General features: G+C 36.9%; 1 protein-coding gene across 2 annotated transcripts in view; it reads left to right on the forward strand.

Annotated features, from left to right (window-relative positions):
- The window catches only part of TMPRSS15 (transmembrane serine protease 15), a 136,386-nt gene extending 124,949 nt beyond the window's left edge, over window positions 1-11,437 (forward strand). For both annotated transcript variants that reach the window (XM_073010272.1, XM_007966679.3), the window contains 3 exons: window positions 860-955; window positions 4,937-5,076; window positions 10,160-11,437. In XM_073010272.1, coding sequence (XP_072866373.1) covers window positions 860-955; window positions 4,937-5,076; window positions 10,160-10,315 — 392 coding nt within the window. In that variant the 3' untranslated portion in view covers window positions 10,316-11,437. The remainder of the gene's footprint in view (window positions 1-859; window positions 956-4,936; window positions 5,077-10,159) is intronic.
- Window positions 11,438-12,523: the final 1,086 nt, after the last annotated feature.

Consider the following 12,523-nt stretch of genomic DNA (forward strand, 5'->3'; position numbering starts at 1 on the left):
GCCAGTTGGTTTGTAAATTGATGCAAGAAGGGCTTTAAAAGTCGGTGACCAATGTCAATGCTTCCATAATTGCCCTGTAAAACAATCTCCTAAAAGCTTTTTTAACATGGTGATAATTGGGGAAAATAAAAAGCCTCAGAACGTTTGCCCAAGTTTCTATTAATTGATGCTGAAAATCATCCTTACCATAATTTTCAGAGAACTGGCACCACTCTCTATTGAGCACCATAATTTTATTTAAAAATAAAATAGAAATGATTACCTCCAGAACTAAGACATTTTTTACACTATAAAAGAGTAATGAGGGCCAGACGTGGTGGCTCACGCCTGTAATCCCAGCACTTGGGAGACCGAGACAGGCGGATCACGAGGCAAGAGATCAAGACCATCCTGACTAACACAGTGAAATCCTGTCTCTACTAAAAACACAAAAAATTAGCCGGGCGATGTGGCGGTGCCTGTAGTCCCAGCTACTCGGGAGGCTGAGGCAGGAGAATGGCGGGAACCCGGGAGGCGGAGCTTGCAGTGAGCCGAGATCGTGCCACTGCACTCCAGCCTGGGCAACAGAGCAAGGTTCCATCTCAAAAAAAAAAAAAAAAAGAGTAATAAGGAGACTTGTAAAAGACCCTAAAAGGCCACCAGTAGTAGCTGATCTATTGTCAAAGTAAGTGCTCCTCTGAAATGCCTATTTCCCCTAAGACCGATGTCTAAAATTTGTACAGGTAGGATAAAACAAAAGTACATGTTTTTTAGATTAAATGTTGAAAATTATTGATTTTTAAAACTTGTTAGAAATGCTTGTAAATCTGTTCTTTCTTTTTCTTTGTTTGTTCGTTTTGCTGTTTGCTTGTTTTTCCAGATTACATACAACCTATTTGTTTACCAGAAGAAAATCAAGTTTTTCCTGCAGGAAGAAATTGTTCTATTGCTGGTTGGGGGACGGTTGTATATCAAGGTAAATTATCAGACTCAAAAAAAAAAAAAAAAAAAAAAAAAAAAACTTTAAAAACAGGCTATTATAATGTGAATACTTTCAACATCTTTGCAAATCTTATATCACAATTTTTCAATATCTCCTAAAAGTACTGTCAAGCATGTTCATGTATATTTAGAGTTGTATATCTGTAGAGTTTTCAAAGGAATACTTGTAGAGTTTGTATATTTGTAGAGTTTTGTTTGTTTGTTTGTTTTTGAGACAGAGTCACCCAGTGTAGCCCAGGCTGGAGTGCAGTGGGGCGATCTCGGCTCACTGTAAGCTCCGCCTCCCAGGTTCACGCCATTCTCCTGCCTCAGCCTCCCGTGTAGCTGGGACTACAGGCGCCGCCACCACCACTAATTTTTTTTTTTTTTTTTTTTTGTATTTTTAATAGAGACGGGGTTACACTGTGTTAGCCAGGATTGTGCGGATCTCCTGACCTTGTGATCCGCCCGCCTCGGCCTCCCAAAGTGCTGGGATTATAGTCATGAGCTACCGCTCCTGGCCTATATATTTGTAGAGTTTTTAAAAATTTCTTCAGATTGCCTAGAGGATATTATAAAACTATATTATTTTGAGGGGGAATTCAAGTGTCCCCCAAACTCAATATCTAGTTTCAGTATTATAAACACTCTGATAAAGTTAAAAAAAAAATGAATATAAACTGGGGTTACAAAAATTTTTTTTGTAAATCACATGATAAAATCTCATCAAAATCCAAATTATTACTTGTCACATTTTCCACACTAATAAAGCTGTCTTTATTTATAATGTGAAGGCCTCACACTCACATTTTCTTAAAATGAGAATGGAATCTCTTCTGACTTGGACATGCTAATTCTGCTTACTGACAAGAGGACTCAGATTGGACATGAATCTTACACTGTATCCATCAGTTGATATACCATTCACCCCCAGCATTAACTGCATGTTTTCCAAACACAGAAATCCATTCTCAGCAAACTATTGCAAGAGCAGAAAACCAAACACCGCATGTTCTCACTCATAGGTGGGAACTGAACAATGAGATCACCTGGACTCGGGAAGGGGAACATCACACATGGGGAGGGGGGAGGGGGAAGGGGGAGGGTGAGGGGGAGGGGGGAGGGTGAGGGGGGAGGGGGGAGGGGGAAGTGGGGAAGGATTGCATTGGGAGTTATACCTGATGTAAATGACGAGTTGATGGGTGCTGACGAGTTGATAGGTGCAGCACACCAACATGGCACAAGTGTACATATGTAACAAACCTGCACGTTATGCACATGTACCCTAGAACTTAAAGTATAATAATAGTAATAATAATAAATAAATAAATAAATAAATAAAATAATCATACTTTTTTTTGAAAAGTATTCTCGTACTTCATACCCTCTAAATGTAACCACAAGGCTCATTGGCTGTGGAATTTCTAATAGGAGTGCTGTATCTGGGACAGAGTTTTAACCATTCATAAATAATAAAGCATCAGAAAAGGTACTATAGTCTGATAAAAAGACCTGATTCCTGCAGTCACAACAAATTGTAGCCATGATGTTTAAAAGTCCTAAATGTATTTAAGATGAAAATGCAGAAAATCTTGTGGAAAGGTAGAGGGTCTCAGAATCAAAGTACTCACATTTAAAATGTCCTCACCTATTATAAGAGAAAGCACAAAGTTCTAAGTCAGATGCTCGTCTGATAATTCTTGCAAAAGTTCTTCACAGCAATGACACTGTGTTGCCAAAAAGGCCTCATGTCTGCTGTCCGTCAAGTATACTGAAGTCAAAGACTGTATATTCATATATTTCTCCTTGAAAAAATTATGATTTATTAAACTTGAAATTTTAACAGTAAAAATGATTCCTAGATAGATATTCTCTCTTTTTAGACTTCAAGCTAAAAGACATTTTATGACCACAATGTAGGCTCTTCAAAAACAAATTAACCAATAACAAAATTTGAAACTCTTTATTTCATAGGACATTTTTTTGTTTGTTTTTTGGATTTTTTTTTAAAAGCTGAGTAAATGTGGCTTACGTTTACTTATTGTTAATAAAGATACATGTCTGATTGACTTAAGAAAGTCTCTAAGAGTGGTATGGAGCCAGGAAATAAACTGTATCTGAGATCAATTTCATTTAGGCATAAACAGCTAGATCATGTTTAAATCTTTCTTGAGTGATGGTAACTTTCACTTATTTTATGAACTTTGCTTTATGATTTCCATCTACTTAATTTCATAACATTCCAGTTTTCCGGCCGGGCACGATGGCTCACGCCTGTAATCCCAGCACTTTGGGATGCCGAGGCGGGTGGATCACCTGAGGTCAGGAGTTCGAGACCAGCCTGGCCAACATGGTTAAACCCCACCTCTACTTAAAATACAAAAAAAAAAATTAGCCAGGCGTAGTGGTACACATCTGTAATCCCAGCTACTCGGGAGGCTGAGGCAGGAGAATCACTTGAACCCAGGAGACAGAGGTTGCAGTGAGCCGAGATTGCGCCATTGCGCTCCAGCCTGGGGGACAAGAGCGAGGCTTCATCTAAAAAAAAAGAAAAAAAAAAAATCCCAGTTTTCAACCTTTTGAGTATTAATTAATTAACTAGGAAAACCATGAACATATTGTTCACTATGAAGAAATGAGGTGATATTAGTTGGTTAAATCAAGGCAATCAGTAAACAGACACTGCTCAAATGTTCCTTTATGAAACAGTTTTATCATCTACCAAACAAATTTTAACCTTCATTGACAAGCAGCAGAAGTGGCCTTGGTTTTTATTACAAAATTAAAGTCTGCCAAGCCATCCTTAATCCTCGTAGAATGGATAACAGTGAGATGCCAAATTTTCTCCTCCATTTTAATTTCCCCAATTCATTTTCTTAACTTATAGTCCATTGTCACACTTGAAAAGTTATCTAGTAATGCTTACTCCATGTTCACCGCCATGCCGGTACCTTAAAATTGGTCATTGTGGAAGTGTTTACACCAGTAAAATGAGAAGGCGACCTATGGGGCTTTCATTTTTCTGGAGAAACAATTGATAAACATTTACCAATGCACTACTGAGTCATATGTATCTGTTTTGCATCTAAATTACACACACACAGGCACGTGTGCACAAACACTCTTCTTTTGCGCCCTTCATTTAGTGCATGAATTAAATTTAGCTGGAAATGAGGTCACATACATTTTTGCAGCATCAATGGCTGTCAAATGTACTAACTTCTCTTCAACGTTCTGCCTCTCTTGAGGAACCAAATAGAAATGCTAATTATTAGAAAGTGCTTATCATCTACCTTTTCTGAGGCACCTGCTTGTTTCATATCTCTCTTGGGATTAGTATTTCAGCAAACAGAGATTCGTACTTCTAGTGGATGAATCACTTTGTAAAAAGCAGGCAAGTACACTCTGCTTTATTTTTTTTTAAATGCCTCCTTTCTCTTCACCTGGGTATGGATGACAAGCTGATTGCCCCTAGACCAGGGCATAGTTCATCTGAGCTTTGTCCTCTGCTCAATGTGCACCTGCTCACTCACACAGCACCACAAAGAAGCTGAACGCTATTATACGGAAGCGAGCACCTCGTCAGGTGCCAAATGAAAAGCACTTCTGGCTTTCTGAGCCGTTGCTAATTTCCCTGAATGAAACAGTTTGTGTTGGTGATCATTTTCCCCCATGAGCAATCCTGTAACTGTTTAAAATCACTGAAGATGCCCAAAGACCATCTAGTCTAATCCGTCGCTCCTACTAGCCCTTCGGTAAAAAAGAAGAGCTTTCCTGTTATCCATTTGGCAAAATCCACAGATGGGCTTTATTATGTGCTTTAGTGTGCAAGGTTTAGTATTTAGTTCCATTATATATACACACAGTACTCGATAATGAGAGTGAAATGTTGGAATAAATAAGACTGATGGTAGTTCATTCAAGGATGCATGTTGATCACTTCTGACTGGCTGGCTGCATTCTCCATTTTGAGCAGGTAGTACTGCAAACATACTGCAAGAAGCTGATGTTCCTCTTCTATCAAACGAGAAATGCCAACAGCAGATGCCAGAATATAACATTACTGAAAATATGATATGTGCAGGCTATGAAGAAGGAGGAATAGATTCTTGTCAGGTAAAGATGTAAAACTCCTCACTGTACCTTTTCAGAAAGCACTGGTGTTATAGTTATTTCATTGCTTAACAATAATTTGGGAGTAAAGAAATGATCAAGGTTCTTTTATTTCTCTTCTTTTACAAAACTGTTACTTTTTGCCTATTTGCATAATCCTGTTGGGTAGATCTGAGCATTGGAAACAAAAATAATTTTTTAAGAAAATAGGTTACAAATCAGATGCCTTTGGAGACTAGACATAATACTTGAATGTGTGAGGCAGCCAGCTAAAATGAGCGGTGGACCTGGGTTGAACCAGAAAGTAGGTACCTTATCTAAAAGCATTTATTTTCAGATTTCCAATGATTTTAAACCCCCTGCAAACTTAAAACAAACAAGCAAAAACAGGGCCTGAGGGCTGATTTAGTCTACGGGCCTCTAAATTTCAACCCTGATTTTAGAATATCATCCAGGAGTGCAGTAACCTGAAGTAATTTCTTGATGAAAACCTGCATAGCCTAGTTAGAGTCAGTTTACAGCTAACCAGAGGGGAAGTAAATAACTTAATAGGCTGGCAGAACCCTGGCTCTGGTTTTGATATTATCGTTTACGCTTTATATTAGAAATGTAGTCACTTGACCTTGCTGTAGTGCTAATGTCAATATTGCAATAAATTTGAAGTGTCAATAGCTCTTGACCTGTGTGACCATTAGAAAAAAAACTCTTACCCACATACTACCTTCATTGAAACATCTTGCCACCTAAAAATAATGTTCCTGTCTGTTAGCTCCATGAAACCCAAGTACACACAATTAATAAAAAAGAAAGTTCTGCTAGATTTTAGAATTGTAATTGATTTTTAGGTACAGCATGGGGTAGTCATGAAGAGCATGGATTCTACGTTCAGACTATTCTTGTTTGATCCTGGCCGTAACACTTATTGGTGAGACTTTGGGCAAGTCACTTAGGGTTTATGGAGAGGTTTAAATGAGATAATCCATGTAAGGCATCGAGGAATTACTCAAAAATGTTAACAGTTTTTATTATGAAACTTAGCAAATAAATCTTCTGGCATATTTTCTATATTTGAAAATTAATAACATATCAATGCTTTAATGTCTGCTGGATTAGATTAAACCTGCTAGCATTACTGATTAAATGAATACTTTCTAAATGAAGAAACAGCAGTTTATGTCATGGGAAAATTGTTTCACCGTGTTAAAGTGTAGCGACCTATTTTATATATTAACACATATATGTCATACTACCAACACACGACAAGCCATATAAATTGATGCTTATTCAGATCATCTGTGTTTAATTCCTTCCATTAAGTCAATGTCTTCAGTTGTGTTAAATTTCCAGCTTCGTTTGACATTTATTCTGCTTTGATAAATGCTTGCAAATTCAAGACAAATAGGATGGTTTTTTCTTGTTTAAAATTTGTCTCCGGGTCTTATACGTCTTTTTTAAAATGAAAAGTGTGCTAAAGGTAAGATATATTGCCACTTAGAAGGAGATCTATAGGATTCTTGTGCAGGAGGGAAATCAGCTGGACAACTTCAATTACAGCTAATGGGGATTGTGTGGCAGACACCTCATGCACTAGGGCAGAAAATATGACAGCTGATGCTATTGATTTTAGGGTTACATTAAGTCATTAACTCATGCCAGGTCTCTGAAATCTTATAGTTAGCTCGGATTCTACACAGTCTAAGCATGTTATCCATTGGCAAGTAAGAAATGTCCTACATAAGGTAATACCTTGTATAATAAAATGTTATCATCATTGAGTAATTAATATGCTTGATTGTCACATGATTTTCTTTGTTCAACTTTAATACTATGTTTTATAACAGGATTAACTGATTAAACAAAAATGCATTCTTTAAAATTGTGAACACGTTATTACTGTTCAAATACATTATTTGAATAAGTTCTTCGAAGCATCATTTTTTAGCCTTACGATGGCAAAGAATGTGCCTTAATAGTCATCCACACCAGGCGTATCTTGACTTACCACAGGCTTGCCTTTTAGTGGTAGTAGTTTGGATTTAAAGGCAACATCAATGGCTGGAGAATATCTTCTCCACATAAAATTCAGTGAAGGACACTCTACCTGCCATTCCAAGCCATATTCTATACTAACGGCTTTCAATGCGTGGCCTCCAGTCCAGCAGCACCACCTGAGAATCTGCTAGAAATGCAAATTCTCAGGTCCCATCACATATCTGCTGAATCAGAAACTGTGAGAGTGGGGCCAGCTATGTGTGTTTGTCCCATCTCCCAGGAGATTCTGATGCACATTGAAGTATGAGAAGTATTGTTCTGAACAAAGATGGTCACCTTGCACTCAGACACTCAAAGAAGGTACTCATTTTTATTTTTACTTATAAATATAGCATCTCACTAGGAACATAAATTTAAGGTTAATACTTTATGTTCTGTAAATTAATGCATATTTTAAAAAATATTTATGTATTTAGGTATTTATTTTTGAGTCAGAGTTTTGCTCTTATTGCCCAGGCTGGAGTGCAGTGGCACGATCTCTGCTCACTGCAACCTCCGCCTGCCTCAGCCTCCCGAGTACCTGGGATTACAGGCACCCATCACCACACCTGGCTAACTTTTTGTATTTTTAGTATAGACTGAGTTTCACCATGTTGGCCAGGCTGATCTTGAACTCCTGACCTCAGGTGATCCACCTGTCTCGGCCTCCCAAAGTGCTGAGATCACAGGTGTGAGCCACTGTGCCCGGCCCCATGCATATTTTTGAAGTACTCATTATATCTCTGAGACAGTGCAATAATGAAATATTAATACCTTCACTGAACAAATCAGAAAATTAAGGAAAGGCAACAAACATATGGAAAAAAAAACCTCAACATTACTGATCATTAGAGAAATGCAAATCAAAAGTACGATGAGATACCATCTCATGCCAGTCAGAATGGCTATTATTAAAAAGTCAAGAAACAATAGATGTTGGCAAGGTTGTGAAGAACTAGGAACACTTTTACACTGTTGGTGGGAGGGTAAATTAGTTCAACCATTGTGGAAGACAGTGTTGCGATTCCTCAAGGATCTAGAACCAGAAATACCATTTGACCCAGCAATCCCATTAATGTGTGTATACCCAAGGGAATATAAATCATTGTACTGTAAAGACATATGCACACGTATGTTTATTGCAGCACTATTTACAGTAGCAAAGACTTGGAACCAACCCAAATGCCCATCAACGATAGACTGAATAAAGAAAATGTGGCACATGTACACCATGGGATACTATGCAGTCATAAAAGGGAACAAGATCATGTCATTTGCAGGGACATGGATGAAGCTGGAAGCCATCATTCTCAGCACACTAACACGGGAACAGAAAACCAAACACTGCATGTTCTCACTCATGAGTGGGAGTTGAATAATGAGAACACATGGACACAGGACAGGGAACAACACACACCAGGGCCTGTTGGGGACTGGGGGGCAAGGGGAAGGAACTTAGAGGGCGGGTCAATAGGTTCAGCAAACCACCATGGCACATGTATACCTATGTAACAAACCTGCATGTTCTGGACATGTATCCCAGAACTTAAAGTAAAATTAAAAAAAAAAAAAAAAAGAAAAGAAAATTAAGTTAAGGAGAAGTTACATAACTAAACTGATGTGGTATAGTTAGATGACAGGAAGGAATGACAACAGACTGAGGCCTCTCAACCAGATACACCACCCAGCCCATAGGCAACAAGTCTGCCGTAGGATCCTTGAGTAATTGCAACTGGCCCAGTATGTTCTGGGTAAGTTAAAACCCCGGTTCTGTCTGGATCCTCTTGTCTATCAAAAAATTAAATTATTTTAGAAGATATGTGAAAAAACAAATGACTCCTTTAAAAAATATCCAAACAGCTGAAGTTGATTTTTAATAATTTCCAAGTCACATAAAATGTATTTTGATCCTTGGATATATACTGTTCCATAAATATTTCAGAACCTATATTACAGATTAAGGGCTTGGGAGGCAGAACTAGAAATCACAGTCCCTGCTTTCAAACAGCTTGAACACATTTGTTACACTAGAATGTTGGTAACCTATGGTCACCAGTGAAATTTATGTTCCTGTGTACGGAGGGGGAAAAAGGGTGCTTTGATAGACTACAGTTTTTTCTTCAAATACAGGGCCCAAAGATGGTAAAGGATCAGACAAAAAGTCTCTTAGGATAATTTCTAGCATCCAGCTGGGATTGAAATATTCTGTTACACCAATGATTTCAAAACACATACAACTTTAAATGTCTTCATAAATATAAAAAGAAATAATTAAAAAGATTTGCCCAATTAATACAGGAAAAATACTTGTCAATTTCATGTCATTAAATAATGATATTATATGTTTGTATTATCACTGCGTTACACAGGAATCATATGCAAATAAAATCTATGTAATTTACTAGGATCTGCTGTAATTAATATTCATAAAAATTAAAAACATTTCTTAGTTTGAAATCTCAGATGAAAGCATGAGTAATTATCACTAAAAATTATATCACAGACTTCCTTATTTCAGTTGAAGTGTTTTTTACAGACTTCCTTATTTCAGTTGAAAGTTTTTCAAATCGGATGGTGTTTGTTGAGCCCCAAAAACATAATGTTACCCAAGAGAACTAAAATCTACTTTGTAAGTGAGTTCCTAATTTTTCCGAAGAGTATATTGTGAAATAATTTGTCTTTTTTGCAATGTCCTTTGTGACACTTACAGCAGATCTCCTTAAATAAAATGATTGGATTTTAATAAATATTTTGTTTGGGATGCTTTTCATAGTTGTGCTTTAAAGAAATTCTTAGTATCCACCAAAATGCCTAATTAAAGTGGTGAAATTTTACTAAAAAGCTGCACCGTAAAAATTATAAATTATGTCTTAGTTGTTACAGTGTCTCTGTCTCCTTACTGAGGTTCTCATTCCTGACTTAGAGTGAAAGTGAGAATATATTCAGATGACTTGCAATTAAATTGTGTTTTTTAATTTATTTGATACAAATAATTTTATATCTTTCGATCAATTGATGACATATCTACAATTTTGTTTTGCAATTCACTCTTTAGGGGGATTCAGGAGGACCATTAATGTGCCAAGAAAACAACAGGTGGTTCCTTGCTGGTGTGACCTCATTTGGATACAAGTGTGCCCTGCCTGATCGCCCAGGAGTGTATGCCAGGGTCTCAAGGTTTACCGAATGGATACAAAGTTTTCTACATTAAAACATTTCTTAAACCAAACATGAAAGTCAGATTATTTTCCCATTCTACTCTAGAAAGCATGGAAATTGTTTAGTACAAAAATTTTAATGAGTTACCCAAAGTTTTTATTCTTACCTATGCCAATGAAATGCTACGGGGCCAGGGAAACAAAATTTTAAATATAATAAAATTAGCAACACAGAGTAACTTTAAAATACCATTAAATACATTTTTTATTTCATTGTGAACATGTATTTCTTCACAGATCTCATTTTTTAAATTCTTAATGATTATTTTTATTATTTACTGTTATTTAAAGGGATGTTATTTTAAAGCATATACCATACACTTAAGAAATTTGAGCAGAATTAAAAAAAGAAAGAAAATAAATTGTTTTACCCAAAGTGTGTCACTGTTGGAAATAAACTGCCATAAATTTTCTAGTTCCAGTTTAGCTTGCTATTAGCAGAATCTCAATCGTTTCTCTGTCTTTTCTATCAAAATTCATTCTTATTTCAACATATGCATAACCTTAGTATTTTCCCCACTAATAGAAACTATTTACTGTAAGCTTATGTCACAGGCCTGGACTAAATCGATTTTACATTCCTCTTAAATAAGTTAATTAAATAAAATATAAATTAACTGATACGGTCATTGTTTATTAGATGAATTTTACCTGGATTATGTATACTGTCTATTTCATGCTAGTATTTTTAAGTCTCAAAAAAATAATCAGACATACCAAAGAAATGCACCTATTACAAATCCTGGTCTTTGTTTATGTGTGTTACAGTGGATATTTCTACTATGTGAAAAACTTATTTAGACACAGCTGAATCGCCCATGAGAAGGTCAAATATGTGGAATAAATGAATTTGCTTCACTTATTTAATCTCTTGGATCATTTCCAGAATAAGTTCAGACTTCAACTTAGCTCACCACACAGAATCTTTTGATGTATTTGGGGAGAAAAAAAATCATAGTTAATACAAAACACATACACACATACCCACACACACACACACATTCTTGCATGGGAATTTTAATAAAGAGAGAGTAAGGTTAAAAGGAGTTGAAAGAAGAGACCAATCTGTATGACTTGGCCTTATGGAAGAAAGGAGACTTGAACTACACCTGGGAAGAACAATTATTACAGAGGCATTGAAGAGGATGTTGGGGATCCACTGGGCGGGTGGGAGTCAGTTAAGGGAGCAGGGTCAGTAGAGAACCATGTGTTGTCATACCAAAAGACTCTCTCTCTGGAAAACAGTCAGATAAAAGGAAAAAAATGTTATATGAAGAAGGTGTGGCCAAATGATGGATGACTGCAAATTCCTGTTAAGAAATTGTAGAATTCATTCTTTGGACCAAAATCAGGAGCCACTTGTTTTAATCCATTTTCATGCTACTAATAAAGACATACCCAAGACTGGGTAATTTGCAAAGGAAAGACATTTAATGAACTCACAGTTCCACATAGCTGGAGAGCCCTCACAATCATGGTGGAAGGCAAAGGAGGAGCAAAGGCACATCTTACATGGAGACAGGCAAGAGAGCATATGCAGGAGAACTTCCAAGTATAAAACCATCAGATCTCTCGAACCTTATTCACTACCATGAGAACAGTGTGGGGGAAACTGCCCCCATGATTAAGTCATCTCCACCTGGCCCCACCCTTGACACATGAGGATTATTATAATTCAAGGTGAGATGTGGGTGGGGAAACTGCCAGATCATATCACCACTGAACACACGATTCTTTTTAACACCTTTCCAATGGTCTGATTCTAACAGTTGGGAAAGATAGACTGACCAGCAGGGTATTTGTTTTTAGTACTAGAAGATTGTTCCATATCTCATATGCATTTCAAAACATACAGCAAAAACATATTCTAAAAATGCTAATGCAACAGATACACCATGTATTTCTTTTCATTTTCCAAAGGTTAGCTAAAATTTTAGGAAACTGTTAAGGTAGGATTACTACCATTTTCTAATAAAATAGAAGTCCATTTTCCACCTCCAGTAGCTTATAGGTTTAGTTGTTGATACCAGAAGAGTTACCCAGACCTAGATAAAGATCAAAGGCAAAAGCAAGGCATTTCCCCACTGATTTACTGCTTTTGCCTTGCAGCTGTTACAGTCCATAGTGGCAAAGACAAGGGGGAACACCCAGTTTTCTTCCACTATGTCCACACTAGAGGGAGAAATACATGACAGTAGTTT

The sequence above is a fragment of the Chlorocebus sabaeus genome, chromosome 2 (assembly GCF_047675955.1).
Source record: "Chlorocebus sabaeus isolate Y175 chromosome 2, mChlSab1.0.hap1, whole genome shotgun sequence".
NCBI lineage: Eukaryota > Metazoa > Chordata > Mammalia > Primates > Cercopithecidae > Chlorocebus > Chlorocebus sabaeus.